At 37.4% G+C, this 18,104-nt stretch overlaps 1 protein-coding gene across 4 annotated transcripts in view; it reads right to left on the bottom strand.

Moving 5' to 3' along the window:
- Positions 1-1,611: 1,611 nt before the first annotated feature.
- IPO11 (importin 11) overlaps positions 1,612-18,104 on the bottom strand; it is a 135,862-nt gene continuing 119,369 nt past the window's right edge. For all 4 annotated transcript variants that reach the window (XM_016198752.2, XM_016198749.2, XM_016198751.2 and 1 more), the window contains 3 exons: positions 16,795-16,890; positions 14,423-14,507; positions 1,612-2,997 (listed from right to left, as the gene is read on the bottom strand). In XM_016198752.2, coding sequence (XP_016054238.1) covers positions 2,833-2,997; positions 14,423-14,507; positions 16,795-16,890 — 346 coding nt within the window. In that variant the 3' untranslated portion in view covers positions 1,612-2,832. The remainder of the gene's footprint in view (positions 2,998-14,422; positions 14,508-16,794; positions 16,891-18,104) is intronic.

The raw sequence follows: 18,104 nt of genomic DNA, 5'->3' as shown, positions 1-18,104 counted from the left end.
GACCTTTAAATTTCTACTCACTTGGGATTTATAAGGTTTGTAGAAGAGAAGCCCACAGCCCTTAGTTGGTGAGCCTTGTTTTAATTGGGGGAATTAGGAATTACTTGTGAGGCTACAGAGCTTGTAAGATTTTCAAAATCTCACTGATGGTTTTGTATGGGAGTAATTTCAAACATTTCTGAGCCTGGAATCAAAGAGGTGCTCAGTTTCAGTCTAGTGACATTTACTTTGCAATAACCTCACCCAGCAAGGCTGCTGGAGAGCGGTTTTTAAGTGGACATCAAATTAAACAGGGCAGCACCCTTCTCTTTCATAAGCCGTCCCGCCCCTCTGCTCCTGAACACACTCTACCAGCAGAACCACTGTTTTCTTGTATCACGATGGCGAGTGTGTATTCCCACTAAATTGCAAAATTTCGTAAGTACGTACCTTGGTCTAACCCAAGTCTAGCCCAGCACTACGGCACAGAACAGGAACTCAGCACATACCAGCTGAATAAAGGAATCGGCTCAATCCAGATCCAAGGTGAAGACTTTTCCAGGAAAACTGTAATGTAAGTATTTTAACGTCTGATGATGTGGCTTCTCTGATATGAGAGACGGGGGCAGGAACCACTTATAATAAAAACAAAAATATTGTTGGCCACCTGGGCCTCTGTCAGAGGGTGGAAGAACTTGGGAAAAGAAAATAAACAGGAGTATGGGTATGGAACAGAAATGAGAGCCTTCTATCAGGAGCCATGGCTCACCCAGAGGCCTGGCTGAGTTGTTTGCTCAAAATGTGCATGTTTGCCAGAAGGCTGCATTAATGAACAGAATTCTGTAAATCAATAGTTACATTGTATGTCTCGATCAAGCACTTAAAAATTCAAGATACATGGATTTTTTTTCTGGGCTTTTTACAAAGCCTACTTTAACCTTTGATTTAAAAAAAAATAACAACGCTTTCCCAGAGTTAAGTTTTTTACTTTTTTTTTCCCAAAGAAGTTGTTTCAGTAATATTTGCTGTGGTACTATGGTGAAATGCTGGGAACTGGAAAGAGGAGCACGTTACTGTAGCGGAAAGACTACAGCACATTGGCCAAATTCTGGTAACACGAATGGGAACAGTGCTCCAAATGAAAGTAAGTCAACAGAAAGAAATCACTCTCCTCAGATCAGTCTTGCAGACTAATGAGAAAGAAACAGCATAAAGAAGCTTCTAGTCCTTAAATGAAAAGAGAAACTAAGGGTTTACTAGGGTTTGCTACAGGCAACACTGCCTCCTACTAGGACAGCGCCACACCAGAGCATGAAAGAAAATGACCCCTTATAATTCAATGGGCAATTTTTATGAACTTTTTTTTTAAAAAAAAAGTCTTTATTGATTTCAGAGAGAGGGAGAGGGGGAGATATTAACACCAATAATGAGTCATTGATTGGCTGCCTCCTGCACGGCCCCCACCGGGAATCGAGCCTGCAACCCGGGCATGTGCCCTGACAGGGAATCCAACCCCGATCTCCTGGATCCTAGGTCAATGCTCAACTGCTGAACCACACTGGCGGGGCTGAACTCATTTTTGTGTGTGTGGGAAAAGAAAAATAATCAGACAAAGCAATGGTAAAGTATCTTTGGAAAATTTAATTTGGACCATGTTTTCTTTCTCTTGCTGAAAACATCCAATACTTTCATACATTTTGGGTTCCATAGCTCACAGAGGGGCAGCAGTTTCCTGCATTACACGCTGTACCCAACCCTCTATAGAAAGATCAGACATTTTCCAACAGTGCTTTTGAGTGTTTCCTTACAAATGCTGTAAAGGTTCCTAACAAGTGGCAAGTAAAACAAAGTAAGGCTTTATCTTCTCCCTTTCCCCTTTTTGGTACTGCCTGTCGGAGGAGCAAGGAAGGAAGACTTGTCACATCAGTGTTGGTAGCCTGGGGGTTGCTGCTGGGCCCTCCGAGGTGCACCCATATCACGGCGGCCCTGGTACAGCCCTGCATGGAGGAGCCTGAGGTGGGTAAGTGCTGAGCAGCTGCGTCACAGCGAGGGGTCAGTGGGCCGCCGGGTCTCCTTGGTGCCCCGAGGGCTCCTGGCCTCCAGCAGAATGAAGGAACTAGGACCAAATGACCAGAGGTCCCCACCTGGTACTGCAGTACCACAGGTTCACTTCTGCAGGCCTTACAATGTGCATTTAAAGACTAAATGTAATTGCTGAACATAAAATGAGCAAAAAATCCCTTTACTAATTACCGTATCAAATTACTAGAATGAAAGAAAATAAAAGCACTTGTCTGATAAAACACGTTTTCTATGTCAGATAACAGCAACTCCCCAGTCAGAGGCTCTGTGATGTGTATCTGTCACTACTTAAGTAGTGTGCCTGGTGCACAAGTTTCTTTAATTGCATCTGCACAGCTCTGCCATTTTTCAAACCAGTAGTTTCATTAGCTTAAAAAAGTGATAAGGCAGCCACACTTAACTAATTTTGGTTGCAGAAAACATCTCAGACATTAACCTTCATCTTTTCAAATGTTAAGAGCACATGATTAAAAGGTAACCAAACAGTTTCTTCTCTTAACAGGAAACTAAGCAGCTATAGTCATCGAATCTATCTCTAGTAAACAAGGGGTCCTCATAAATATAAAATTAAATTCTTTTGAGGAAGAGGTTTGTGATTTTAGTGATGGGGGATTTACATTTAGTCACTGAATTCTGTAGTAAAAATGTGTGGTCTTTGCTTCTCTATTTTCATACACAGGCTTTCTCGTGTCTCAGCAGGCGCTCACACAGATGGCAGGCAGGTTCCGTGGCTGGTCTCGGAAAGCGGAGGCAGCCAGAGGTCCTGTGCTCTCAGAAGCCCTGCAAGAACTCCTGGAGCTGGGTGACGATCTCCGTGTCCACCGTCTCCATGAGGGACTGGAAGCCCTGCTCGCCCAGGAGCTCCTGCTGTGCCTTGAGCTTCTCGTAGGTGAACTGCTGCAGGGACACTGTGTGCACGGGGTCCTTCAGGGCCAGCTGTGGACAGAGAGGACCACACTGTGTCAAAGGGCAAAACAAGTCCCTCTCACACCTGCCTGTCTGAAATTCTTCATAATCTCTTCCACAGCAACACAACTGCCTCTGCCTCCCTTCTTACGAGAGACTCTCAACAGCCTCACTGTGGAAAAGTTTGTCAAAGGAAATTCACTCCATTTGTCTAACTTCAGGAACCAGGGCCTCTGAGCATAATTGTCTGATTAGCCCAATCTCTCAGCAGCAGAGGGTTTATCCACGTAAAGGATCAAAACCTGGTAGGAACAGAACATGCTGAAGAGCATTAAACACACTTGTCCAGGGTCCCTCTCAGGAAAACCGGGTCCTTACTGTGGCAGTGATGCCCCCAGAACCACAGGAATCTTTATAAATAAAAAATTTTCCTATATTCTGTTTCAGTTTTATTCTTTTCCTGACCACTTCCACAGTTTTCTAGGTTCTAGAACAGGTGGAACTAACATAGCATTACCTGTTCCTTAAAATTTGATAGTACAAAGGAGGAAAGGAAAAAGGGGGGGAGATGAGAGAGGAAAAATGGAAGGGAAGGCAGGAGGAAGATAAGCTGTTGCTGAAAGGGTGTCATCAGTAATAGCAAATGCATTAAATACGTATTTTAAGAAACTGGTAGTACATTCATGTAAAACCACTTATAAAATGAGCAAATAAGAAACATTACTAAGGGAGAGTTTTCCTGAGGCGTGGGGAGGCAATTTAAATAATTTCATCCATGGTTAAAATCTATTTCTACTGGTCCTAAGTTGTTATTTATTTTTATTTTTTGGTAAATCACATTTTATTTTAAAAATCCATTGAGATTTTTCCACTGGCCAGCCAAGAGCTCCGTATAATGCCGATGTTATATTCTATGTGCCCATACCACTAATGTTGCACGTTCACACACTCCCGCCCTTTGACTGTGGCCCAGCAGAATAGGGGCTTGTGGAGGGCAGGTGAGCAATGGAGTTCTGGCTCAGATCCCTCTCACAGTGGGCCCAGTGGGTTGCCCAGGCTGCAGTCATTTCCCCGTTCCAAAATGCAAAATTGGAACAGACATACTTAACATCTGGCAAGTCCCTACACTGGGTTTCCTAAGGCTGACGTTTTCTTTTATTCACATCTTAAAATGACTTCTAAGTTCATTTATTTTCATTCTTTCTTGTTTAAGAATAAAAATACTTAAACCTATGAAAATTTAGTTGTACCCATGTGTTTTTATGTGTAGTAACTTCACTGCATGGAGTATGTCCCCTAATTCAAAATTGCAAACTTCTCCTTGGACAGTTAAAAATGTATGTTCTGCCCAGCCGGGTGTGGCTCAGCGGTTGAGCATTGACCTAGGATCCAGGAGACTGCGGTTCGATTCCCGGTCAGGGCACATGCTCAGGTTGCAGGCTCGATTCCCAGAGCGGGGCGTGCAGGAGGCAGCTGATCAATGACTCTCGTATCATTGATGTTTCTCTCTCTCTCCCTCTCCCTTCCTCTCTCTGAAATCAATAAAGATATATTTTAAATGTATGTTCTATTTATAGGATAGAATTTTTACTAAATTAAGTTTACTGATTATATTATTCAGATATGTCATCATACACCCACTAAGAGATCGTCTTAGGTTCAACTAAACATATAGAATCATAAGACTGTAGATTATCCTTAGCATCAGTATACTCAGAAGGTCATGCAGATGACATGGTATCACAAAATAGAAATGTATAGGAAAACAGGATAAATTTTGCACCAATAAAAATATTATCATCATAGGTGCATTTTTAAAAAACCATAAAAATATGCTGCCTTTTGAAATGATCCTTTACATGTTTTATGAAAACATTTCTACTACAAATTTTAGAAGTAAATTAAGGTCTATTTCCATTTAATTTCCAGTAGTGGAGTTATCTCTTTACCTAAAAAAATAAATTTCAATACATAACAATTCATAAACAAAAAGATATCCTTTTCATTCATCTCATCATCACCAAAGTAAAATTACTATAGAACATAGTGTAACAGGACATTTAGGAGCGTGCTATCAATGTTATTAAGTTAGAAAACAACAGCCTGCTAGTTATCTAAACATGTTACTACTCAGCAGTGCCTTTAATCCTATGACTTCTTTCTCAGAAATATTATTCATATGTGTCCATTCTGTGAGAAAATGTACTATAAAACCAAATACATACCATGGTACATTAATCCATTTATATGTGGTTTCCAGGTGATATAGAGAATGGAAAGGCGATAAACAGCAAGAAAAAAATCAGATGAGATTTCTAGTTGTAATCTAAGCATCATCTTTGGATATGATGAGTTTTGTGAATACAACTTATTTCTGCCTATATCCTTATTAAAGGGACTGAGACATCTGTACGCCACAAGGGTGAGCCAAGTATATATAGGAAATACCCGCTTCCTTCTGTCTTCTTATTGCTCCAATTGCCTCTGTGATTTTAAAAACTGAGACCACTGAGCAAATCTTATGAGAATCTCAAGTTCTAGAAAAAATGCTCTGTAAGGTCAACCTAGCAGGTGAAGGACTGAAAAGTGTAAGTGCTATAAGAAAATGCTGAGAGAGAACCTATAAAGGCAAGCAAAGTTAATAATGAGTCCATCAGTGCCCTCAATCTATTTCAAAAACTAGGATTATCATTTCATCAAATTGTAAACCATCAATAATTTATAAAAATGAAAGAGCATGATGGAAATGAATGGGGGAATGAAAACTTTCCATCCTGACCATCTGCTGATAGAACAAAATTGTTAAGGAAATTGCAATATTTTAAGACATGCATTAACTCACTTTTTCTGGGAAGGGAAATACTGTTCTATGACTGTTTAACCTAAGTTTGCTGGAATACCTGAAATGATCTCACACGTGATTTAAACCACACCATGTACTTTTTTAATAGGCAACCCTGGCACAAAACAAAGGAACAACTCCCCAGCACTGCTGCCACAGCTAAATTACCTGGAAATCAAATGGAACCTCAAAAACAACACACAGTATCTAACAAAGATGCAACACTATGACAAGTATTTAGAAAACAACACAATTCAAGCATTTCAAAATACTTGTCCCATTACTTACCTTTCATCCTCGGAGTTACTTAAGTCTCAGAAAACTAAGCCTATCAACATGTAGTTTACCTAAAAATGGAGTAACCACAATCACAATATCTACAATACCTTTGGGATTTAAGACTATAAAGAGTTTGTACTAATCTCTGAGAATTACACTTGTTTTTTGTTCAAGGAATAAATGCAGTGAGATGAGAACCAGTTACAAAGCAATCAGTCAATAGACAGCTACCAAAGGCCAGGTCCTTCCTGAACAAAGGTCACCTAATCTCCAGTAGACAGCTTGTGTTAACTGCTGACTTATGGTTTTATGAAATCCGCTACCACGAGCATCTAATTCTCTTCACATTTTCTTCATTTGGCTCTGACTCATGGTAGGGTGCTTCAGCTTTTGACATAAGCTGTCTTTATTCATACCATACAGTTAGGCTGAGAGTGCAAAGCTGCAACTGCTTTCAATGCATGGCTCAAAAAAACAAGCTAGGGTGTTCTTAGACTGTCCTGAGCAATACTCTCAAACAGAAATAAACCTGCAGTTCGTAGCATTAAAAGAGCCAAAGTTTTATGCCTCTGACTTTCAAACAATACTGTTTTTGCTATTTTCCAATATGAATAACTTTCCCATTTTAGACTGAGATTTTTAACAACTCTTTAGTAAGTGTTCAGTTTATCTTAAAAATTATATAATGCCGAATTTTCAAGTAAAATATCTTCAGAAACATCAGTATTGAAATACACTGTTAGGCTACAGTAATTAAGATAGGCAGCTCAACAGACTACAATCTCCAGTTCTGAACTAAACCTGTGCATCTAGCAATATAGTATCTGATAAAGGTGGCATCACAAAGCAACAGAGAAAGATAGGCTACTGATTAGTTTTCTGACAGGGGCAAGCTACATTTTCAAAAAGTTGACACTACTTCACTCCTGTATCAAAACATTTCCAGTTGGATTAAAGATTTAAACAAAATAAACCTGTAAAACCATGAGAAATTATGTTCTGGAAGTGGGGTAGCCATTCCAAGCTCGCCATAAAATCAGACGCAGCAAAAGAAAGAAAACAAAATAAAAAACAAATGACTGATGATTAAAGAAATGAAGACAACTACCACAGAAAACTCCATACACAACAATGGCCTCTCGAAGAGCAGTGCAGATCATGTCCCCAGAAGATAACAGTTCATCCTTCTTTTTAAAAAAACAAACATTTTTATTGATTTTAGAGAGGGAGGAAAAAGGAGAGAGACAAACACTGGCCTGCTGCCTCCTGCACACTCCCCACTGGGGCTTGAGCCCGCAACCTGGGTGTGTGTCCTGACCGGGAATCGAACTGAGCGACACCAGCTGGGCAGTTCATCTTTCCAAAGGGGAGTTTGATGCAGTGGAAAGCAAGCCCCACTGATAGCTGCAAGGGGTACCTGAGAACTGAAGCAGAGACCACAATCTGCAAAACTGTACCAAGACTGACAAAACAAAAACTACCCTAAACCCCGACAGGCAATAAAAACAATCTAAACCCATACTCCTTTAACACAGCTCATTTAGAGCACATGTTACAAGACAAGATAACTGACGAACTGATCCAGTGGTAACAGCATGGACCTGTCTGTTAAAGATAATACTACCAACTGTGCAGCAACCTGACTGGTTTATATACTCTGGCCAATCCCCGACAAGACTACTCAATGACAACCCCAGCTCCCTACAACACCCTGTAAAACTCTTCCTGGATTCACCCATTGTAATATATCCCACAATTCTCCAATGTATGCATTCTCCTTTGCAGCAACAAGTTAATACATTTAAATTTACCAATTTTTAAAAAACATACACCAAATTGAAGGAAACACTGATGAAAAATTGAGGGCTGATTTCTTTCAACTGTAGAACTTGTTGATTATAGGATTATTGATTGCTGCCTAACAACCTATTTCAAAACTAGGTGAAATAAAATAACTATTTTTTAATATTAATGGATTCTGTGGATCCATAATTATACTGGGAGAGTGAGGATGGATTATCTCCGCTCCATGATCTGTGGGGCTTCATTTGAGAAGACTTCAAGGCTCGAAGTGACGCCAGCCATCTTGGGACTGCTATCATCTGAAGGGTCACTCAGTCACGTGTCTAACAGTTGATGCTGGCTGTTACCCGGGACCTCAGCTAGGGAAACAAGACCTACAGTCTCCCTGTGGATGCCTGGTCTTCCCTGCAGCGTGGTGGCAGGTTCCAAGAACAAGGTGGAAGCTGTACATTATCAGCTACACTTGGAAGTCATAAAGCATCATCAGCAAGCTGGACAACTTCAAGAGAGGAAATAAAGTCCCAACCTCTGAATGGGAAAGAGTGTCAAAGGCACACTGTAAGAACAACGTGTGGAATGGGAGATATTATTATGCCCATTCTTGGAAAATACAACCGGTCAGAGATCTCTTATTTAAAAGCAAAAAACAGACAACCAAATAAAATTTCTAATAGAAAAATGGGGGGGGGGGGGGCGGTAATATGAATAAGCCATTCATCAAACAAAGGAATATAAATGAGTTATAAACATCTTGAAGATGCTCAGGTTCACTTGTAATTAGAGTAAGTACATTAAGCAAGTTACTGCTTGCTAACTATCATGTTGCCCATAGTTTGGGATAACACCTGTACCACTGCTGGCCACATAAATCTAAATTGTTAGTGGTTTTTCCTTCAAGTGACAGGTTTGCTTTTGAGAAGATGTACACCAAACACCAAATCTGACTAATCATGATTATGTCAGCCGTTCTTCTACATTCAAATAGTGCTGCACGAAAAAGGCAGTTAATTCAGCTCACAGCTCAATCAAAAAAGTACTCTTCCTCCAGACAACCATGTCACAGGTTATTCCCATTTTGACACGGAAAACATTTTTAAAATGTGTACTCAGGAGCAGAGATTTAATCAAGTTAATAATTTGTACTACTTCACCACGGACATTCTTAAATGAAAGTGGCTTTAAAACACAAAGAACCAGGAGTGTGTGGTAGTGAAGAAAATGATGTCTATGGTACAGTTTGCACCATCGCCCTATTGGCGCTCAGGTGCCAGCACTTACACCCACCAGAGGGCACCAAACAATGCTTTTGCACCACAGCGCAAGTGTTCACACAATGAAAAAAAACTTAAGTCTTGCCTGCCCAGGTGTGGCTTGGTGGTTGAGAGTTGGCCTAGGATCCAGGAGATCATGGTTCGATTCCTGGTCAGGGCACATGCTCGGGTTGCCAACTGGATCCCCAGCACAGGCTGTGCAGGAGGCAGCTGGTCAATGACAGCTCTCTCATCATTGATGTTTCTATCTCTCTCTCTCCCTTTCCCTTCCTCTCTCTGAAATCAATAAAGATATATTTTTTAAAAACTTAGTCTTATTATGAAATAACAATACTCTTGAAAAGGTTTGAAGAACCCCCAGTTGCTGGTGGACTACCTTTTAAAAACTGTTCTCAAGAGATAGATGGGACAGAGTGCCATTCAATGGGATGTCATCATGTGTAGCTATTAAAAAAAAAAGGTATCTTCAGAATAGGAACTTCCTTATGTAGGACAATGCTTTGAAAGAAGCAGAAGGGAAAAGCAGGAATGAAAGTAGGAAAAACTGCCAAGAAGACAGTCTAAGGGTAACTGGAATGCTACCTAAGTTACTGAAATAAGTTCTCCCAAACTAGGCCACATCCTTCATCTATAAGCACAAAGGCTTTATTTACCCGAATCAGAGCCACATTGCTAGTTTCCAAGTGAACAGTGGTGAGGTTACTGAACTCTTCCTGATTAAGGTTTTTAGTAACAATGCAAGTAAATGATGAAGAAATAATGAGGCTGCCTGCTTTGCAATACTCAAGAACAACACTGACGTCAGCAGGCAATTAATCTGAAATCTCAACGGAAAACACAAACTCAGAAGCCATTGCTTTATTTAATTCCAAGGGTAGAATTTTCTTTCCAGTGTCTTTAGATTACTATTACGTAGCCTACTGGGAAAGATCTTAACCTCTGGATCTCAAACTATTTCTTTTTATAATAACTTTACGTGAAGGAACTTTTTTTTTTAATATATATATTTATTGATTTCAGAGAGAGGGAGAGGGGGAGAGAGGTGAAACATCAATGATGAGAGAGTCATTGATCGGTTATTTCCTGCACGCCCCCTGCTGGGGATCGAGCCCACAGCCCGGGCATGTGCCCTGACCGGGAATCCAATTCCAATCTCCTGGATCCTAGGTCGATGCTCAACTGCTGAGCCACGCCCAGCTCGGCCCAAACTATTTTGATTAACATGTTAGCTCTACAACAGAAAGAACTACTATCTCAGGAGACCGCCTAGCTATCAATTTGAGTCCTCGTTACACCTGAGTGGGATTATTTCGATCATTTCTTACCCTCTTGGATTGCTTAATGTCACTTGCAACTTTGCAGGTTGTAAGAGCTGAATTACTCCTACAACTGTGCATGTCTAAGATTTGGGGAAGTTTAAGGGGCTTGCATGACAGGAAAGTTATGTTAAATCTATAACTTGAAATCTTCACTACTTTTTCCACAGCCAGCCTCAGATAGAGCCGTGTGTCGTGAGAGCCTTTGTATGTTTCAGCATCACCCAGAAGTGAAGGTAAGCGTGTATTAAGAGGAGTGAACAACAGAGCTTAGAGAAGCAAGAATCTGAGCAATGCATTGATTAAAACAACAGATAAACCTTCCCATTTTAAGAAACTGGCTTTGTAATAAACTAACGGTATTGATTATTTTTAAGAATGTGTACATATTATTGATCAACATGCACCAGAAAACAGGTTTGTGGGCAGATATTCAAGCTCACAGAGGAAATACTAATTACAAAGATCAATGCTTTGCACACGGTAAGCATTCAGAAATGTATATGGAACAATACGAAAGAAAAATCGTTTGTTTTGAAGATGCTCCTCTATTGCCATTGTGTGAGCTCAAGAGAAGCAATTGTGTAACTACAGTAGGTAGGATTATTTGGTTCCTAAGAGTAAACAGAGAAATGCTTTTAAGAGAACAAAGGAGTAAGGAGAGTGGGGACATGCACATTTTTAATGAATGTACATTAAGGTAGTCAGATTTGACCAAAAATATGTGTCAGCAAGTAAGTGATATAAACATACTTTAACAGCACAACTGCTTTCTTTGTAAAATGAGAAGCAATAATTTATAATCACTATTTTTCAAGATGTTATTTAATATTAAAATTTAAGAATTAAGTTTTAAAGATTTCAAAGAGGCAAAGGCATAAAAACAAATTATTTTTTACAATGGTTTTATTAGATGTCAATAAAAATATTCTTAATAAACAATTTAGATCTGAGTTTCTTCTCAAGAAACCAGCTTCTGAGTAGGCTGGTTTGCTATCATTTTTATCTCTTTTCCTCTCTATATGAGACTCCTTCACCCTGACTACTCTAAAGATTTTTTCCTTTAATACTGGATTTAAGTGGCAATGTGATTCTGCTATGCCTTGTGTGGTCTTGTTCCCTGTGCTTGGAGTTCTCTGTGCTTCTCGGATCTGTGAGTTCAAAGTTTTCATTAAATTTGGAAAATGGTTTTACCATTATTTCTTCAAATATTTCTTTTGTTTTCCATTCTTTCATTTGGGGACTTCAACTACTTGTATATTAAATTGCCTGAAGCTATCCTACAGCTCTTTTTTTCTCCCAGTCTTTCATTGTTTTATTTTGTATCGTTTCTATTGCTATGTCTTCAAGTTTACTAATCTTTTCTTCTGGAATACCTAATCTACATCAGCCCTACCATACTGTAGGAAATTAACATCTCTTGTCTAAATAAAGTATGTATGATATGGAGATACTGGAGTTTTAATCCCTAGAAATCTATTTTGAGTCTTTTTAAAATACCTTCCGAGTGTCTACTTAGCACACTTAGTTTTTCCTCTAGCTTCTTAACATCAGCAACACAATTATAAAAACTGCTTTAATGATTTTTTCCACCAATTCTACCCTATGTATCTTTTCTTGGGTAATTTCAACTAATTTTTCCCCCTCAGAACGGATCATACAATCACTACTGTTATCCGCTAATAAAGTGCAGATACCATATTTTAGGGACACGTTAAGACAATAATACTGAGTAAATCAAACTTTCAATTACATAACCTGGGAACCAAACAGCTATACTTTTCTTCCTAGTAAATAAACAATTTCATTTTAAAATAAAAAACCTTTCACTGCTAGGTTTTTCTTTTAACTATTAATTTATAATCATCTATAAGCAAATACTTCCTTTTAAAATTACAACCAAGAAACATCTAGATATTTCTCAAAAATTTTCTAATGTTAAAGATATCACTGTACAAGAATGATGCTATAATTATTGAAAGAAAACACCTAATTTACACTTGTAACCCTGAAGATACAGTGAAACCAATTTTTTGTTATTGAAAAGTTACTGAAAAATTAGCCCTGTATTTATAATTAGATTTATTCAAGACTAAAAACAGAATCCCAGCATTAATTAAAAAATGCTGTGGTACCATCAGCATAAGACTAAGACTTAAATCTAAGGCATTGGAAAACTTAGTAGAGATGATAATAAAAATCTACATCATGACTGGCCAGGCATGGCTCAGCGGCTGAGAGTCAGCCTAGGATCCAAGTGATCGGGGTTCGATTCCCAGTCAGGGCACATGCCCGGGTTGCAGGCTAGACAGCTAATCAATGACTCTCTCATCATTGATGTTTCTATCTCTCTCTCTCCCTCTCCTTTCTTCTCTCTGAAATCAATAAAGATTTTTTTTTTAATCTACATCAAATAGCTAGTGTGATAACTGATTTCAAATAAAATCAGCCACTTAAAAAATAATGGTTATTTTACAAATCGATACTACCTACAATAAGAGCAATAATAATAAAATAACCAGCTCTCAAATAAAATTTAGGATCACAAAACTGAATCAAGAAACTTTAAGTGTTATTTCTAAAACTATGTTCTTACACTGCTCTTGAGATAATATTTCACTACCTTCAAAATAAAATGAGAATTAAAATTACTACTGTATGATGTTACTACTATATATAATGAAAAAAGGGTTTGGGTAGATTAATTTGCTAAGGATATGTATACCAGACTAACTGGTGTTAGTAACGTGTGCAAAAAAGCTGATGACTAAATGGAAGCAGAATACCTATTACTTATTTACAAGTTCAGAATCTTATGAAGAATAATGTCATTATATTTTTCTGTAACATCAATGATAAAGTTAGTGCTTAAAAAAAGAGAGGAGGTGACAGAGGGGTAAAGACAAACAGTTAGGTTATGCCATAAGGCTATCATCACTCCAGTGAAGAAAATACATTTCCATGTATTTAGGATACCAATTAGCAGTCTCACTTCATGGGAGAAATAAGTCCAGAGGTATACACCCAACTGAATACTTCACTAGAATACTATATGTTGGGGAAGGAAAGGAATGATATTAATATAAAAAAACCAAATCATTTTTCCACTCACAGGCCCTAGGAATACATTAAACCAATTCTCCCACATTTCTCAGGTGAGGAAGTGGTTCTCAAGAAGCAAAGTGACTTGCTCAAGGTCACAATTAACAAACAGGAATAGAATTCTTGTCTTATGTATTCTTGAATATTGTCCTTTCCTCTACACTAGCTGCTAGGGAGGTGATCTCTAGCATAAAAGCAGAGTAAAATGGATCAAAAACTGACACACAGTTCAAAAGAAGGCGGTCAGAGCAGTGCAGTATTAGCTGTAACAATGACAGTGAATACATACATGCTACTAGGCACTCGGCACTATCACATGACCATTTACACAGGAACTTATTTATTCTACTGTAAGGCAGATACTGTTATTAAGATGTTTTACGTGTTTCCTATTTTTTTGTTCTTTTTTTCTTATCCAATTCCTATAGTGAGAAGTAATGGTTTTCAAAACACTTTAGCAGTTAATTTAAAGGCACTTTTATAAAAGCCTGTGATACATCTCTGAAAAAATTCATTGCAAAGATCTAGGAAATAACCTGGAATGAAACAACTTCAGTGAATCTCCTCAAAACAGGAGAATTAGCATCACAACTTCAGTAAGGTTTGAGGGCCACGTTTCCTATGAGTAAAAGAACAAACCCTCTGCTCTGCTAAGATAAGAAACAATTACTTCATATCAAGGAATAAAATTAATCTGTTTTAGTAGTAACTCCCAATTCAAAACTCAGTTAGCTTACTTTAATTTTTCAACCAGGGACAGATGAATGGATTAACAGATATTTTCAAGCCTACAGAATATATATGGTTCTCCCAAATTTTTAGAAGCTACTTTTGTAACTTACCATTTTTTTCCTCTTATCCTGTTCTGTAGGTGGTTCTTCATCTTCTGTTGCTTTTGGTTCTTCAAGATGAGACATCAACATACAGCTACAGTTTAAAAAAATGTTTTAAATAAATTTGTAAGTCTTTAACATACTAAAAACAAACCCTCAAAAGCCCTGAAAACATTAATGCTTCTACGTACCAAAATGTGAAGAATAGCTAGATGAATTAGGTTTATAAGCAAAAAAAAATTAACTACAAAAAGATATGTCACTTTAAAAAGGGCTACACCAAAAAATTTAGAGCATTTTACTCGAGCATTTAAGGTAGAAAACTCTAAAGTATTTGTTTATAGGCAACTTTGAACCATATACCACTTGGCAAAATAAGGTATACCCTTTACGTCTAAAAAATGAAACTTTACAAACACTTAAAATTAATACTTCTTCTACCACTAAACTTCATTTGTCTGTAGATTACTATACATGTTTCATAACAGTAGCAATAATTTAAAATATAACATCATTAAAGCACTATTGATTATGTAACAATCACCTTTGTGCCCCAAATGACATTACCACTAGGCAGTGAGGAACTTGTCCCTGACAGCGCTGGCACCTGCAGGCAGCTATAAATCATTTCAGTTTGATTACCTACATCACTGCTCTTCACCATGAGCAGAGATGACAGAAGTACAGTCTCCTACTTAGTCAACACTGATGCCAGAGAGGAATAGTGTCTAGTGAATCAAGTTGATGGGAACAAGCCTCACTGTTCCCTAGTTTAGAAGAGTGGAATTCAGTAATTATTCAGAGTCATAGGTTCCTAACCAATAAACTATGGCAAAGAAAGCTTAGTTTCTCTTATATTTTGTAGAAAGTACAGGGAAAGGACAACTCCTGACTCAGCTGTGTAAATATTTTTAAGTCAGGATTAAGGACTGATGTTGACACCGGAAACTTGATCAGGTTCACTCTTGCAGGGGATATGAATGTCCTATTTGTCCCACCATTAAAAAAAAATTCTGGACAACTTCCTATAACCCAGTCAGTGCACACTGGTGGGATCAAATAGTAAGAACCTTAAACTGAAATCAGAAACCTAAAAAAACATCAAGAGTTCAATCCGTAACTCACTGCATGGCCTTAATCTCTTGGAGCTGCAATGCTTTCAGCCACCATGACATAATATGATGTAACACAACTAGTTGGTCAAGGGGCACAGGCACAAAGTGAGAAAATTATGATATTATTATCTTGAAAGCTATTTAATAAAATGAAATGTCTTAGAAAAGTCTAGATCCCAGTTTGCACTTTAGAACAAAATAACAGGACTGGGTTCCGTCACACTGGCTATGTTATGCCTGTTGTAGGCTTGAATTCTAACTGCAATGAATGTGGATCTCCACGGAAGTATGCTTTATATAATGCATCAGATTCTTTCACTGCATTCTAGAATCAGTTAACTTACTTGTATAGTAAAAACTCTCTGTTCTCCCTTCCTTGAATTAAAAGATGTATCACATTAATAATGAAGTATATTCTGGATATAAATACACACACACACATTTCCCCCCCCATGACAAATTATTCACAGGGCAGAATTTTTTTGCTTTGCAATTCTGCAAATTGCATTCCTTTGCGTTATGGGAAGGTAGAAAATGAAAAAGTTTTTTTTGATAAGACCAAAGTTAAAAATTCTCTTGCAGGAAAATCTCTATTTAAGTCAAATTTTGTTTTGTTGACAAAGATTAAAGATAGGGAGTCATGTTTACATAAAAGGCATGGTGAGAAATGATTTCAAATAAGCGAAAAAGTGTGGGCTGTGAACATAATAACAGTAATAAAATAATAACAAGTTTAAAATAGGGATGGCAGACATGTGAACACAGGCGGCTACCCCTCACGTCCTACACTCACTCACTACATACAAGTACTTTAACCACTATGTCAGAATTTTTTCCAATAAGACACTAACCAGCCAAACACAACCAACATTGTTAGCATGCAACATTAAACCTTTTAAATTATTATATTTAAAAGGTACTTGTAATAACATCTTTCATTTAAACTACACAAACTCACTTGCGAATGTTATAATAAAACTAGAACTGACATCATTATTCAACTGGACTCTGTAGTAGACACTTTATAATTTGATAATTAAGACCTAAGAAGCCAAATTTAGAATTTCACTATAACAAAATAAAGTTGAACTTAAAATCAAATATTATAAGCAAAATAACAAAAAATTTTTCTTTATAGAAGACAAAATTAAAACAGTTGCTATATTGTTTTTATATGGTGATAGCAAACAAAACTCACATAGGGTATAATTACAGCCTCCCCCCCAAAGTACTGTCCAAGTGCAATTAATTAAATGATCCACCTACTCTTTATAAGTTCCTGTTTCAGTATCTTCTGTCATGACATCATGGAGGCCCTCCACTGAGATGTTTATAATCCCACAGAATTTGTCTTGGATAACACTAGAATAAAAGAAGGGCAAAATAGGTTAAGCTGAAGTATTACAACAGGTGTTTCTTTTCTTTTCTAATTATCCTCTTGAACATGAAGAGAAACTTTAGTTCTAAAATGCAGAAGAAAACTTGCAAAATATATTTATTAAAGCAGAAATTTTATCTTGCACATAACATTAAAATTTCTCTTTCACTAGATTACGGGTGTGCTTAAATACTAGAAGGGTAGATTAGATAGGAAAGAGACGCTTTAATATTCTTTAATTTATTATAATAGTCTTGTGTTGGTTTTATAACCAAAAAGGTGAAGATACAAAAATGTTTACGATTAAAAATCCCTACTCTCCTAAAGACACTATCAAGAAAAAGAAAAGGTAAGCCATAGACTAGGAAAAAACATTTGTTAAACATGTATCTGACAAAGGACTTGGGATCCAGAATATATAAAAAATTGAAAACTTGAGACAGACAACTCAATTTAAAAATGGGCAAATACTTGAACAGAGATTCCACCGAAGAATATATATACATGTCACAATATATATACATGTCACATCATAAAAAGATGCTCTATATCATTAGTTATCTGAGAAATGCAAATTAAAACTACAATGAGATTTTAATCAAAAATAAAATTAAGAAGATTGACAATATCAAGTGCGGCAGGAATGAGAAACAAGAGGACGCCCCATAGATTGCTAGTAAGAATAAAAAATGGCACAACCATTTTGGAAAACACATTGGCAATTTTTATGAAATTAAGCACGCTCCAAATAACCAAGCAATCCCATTCCTATGTATTTACCCAAGACCAAAACAAGTATCCTCAGATCTGTATGTAAATATTTATGGTAGCTTTATTCATAAAAATCCAAAACTGGAAATGATGTAAATGTCTATCAGCACAGGCACACATTTTTTAGGAGAAGGTTAAGAAGTTTTATCTTGTTATATGTAATTATAAAAACATGGTAATATGCTGAATAAATGATACAGCAATTCCTGAGCACTGGACCTCAATTCAGACATAAGCATTCACAAGACACAGCCTTCAAGGCTAAGAAGAGATTTTGATGAACAGACTGCAGCATAGATAAAATAAACTCTGACTGTACAATTCTTGCCAAAAGCAGTAACTTTACCCCTTTCTCATAAATGATGAGATTGTTTAGATGATATTGTCTGGAACCAGAATAAATCTTGAAAAGTTCTAAGGAAAATCT

Source organism: Miniopterus natalensis, chromosome 3 (assembly GCF_054644295.1).
Source record: "Miniopterus natalensis isolate mMinNat1 chromosome 3, mMinNat1.hap1, whole genome shotgun sequence".
Lineage (NCBI taxonomy): Eukaryota > Metazoa > Chordata > Mammalia > Chiroptera > Miniopteridae > Miniopterus > Miniopterus natalensis.
Note: the sequence above shows the minus strand (reverse complement) of the source record. Positions and strands in the feature narration are given on the sequence as shown.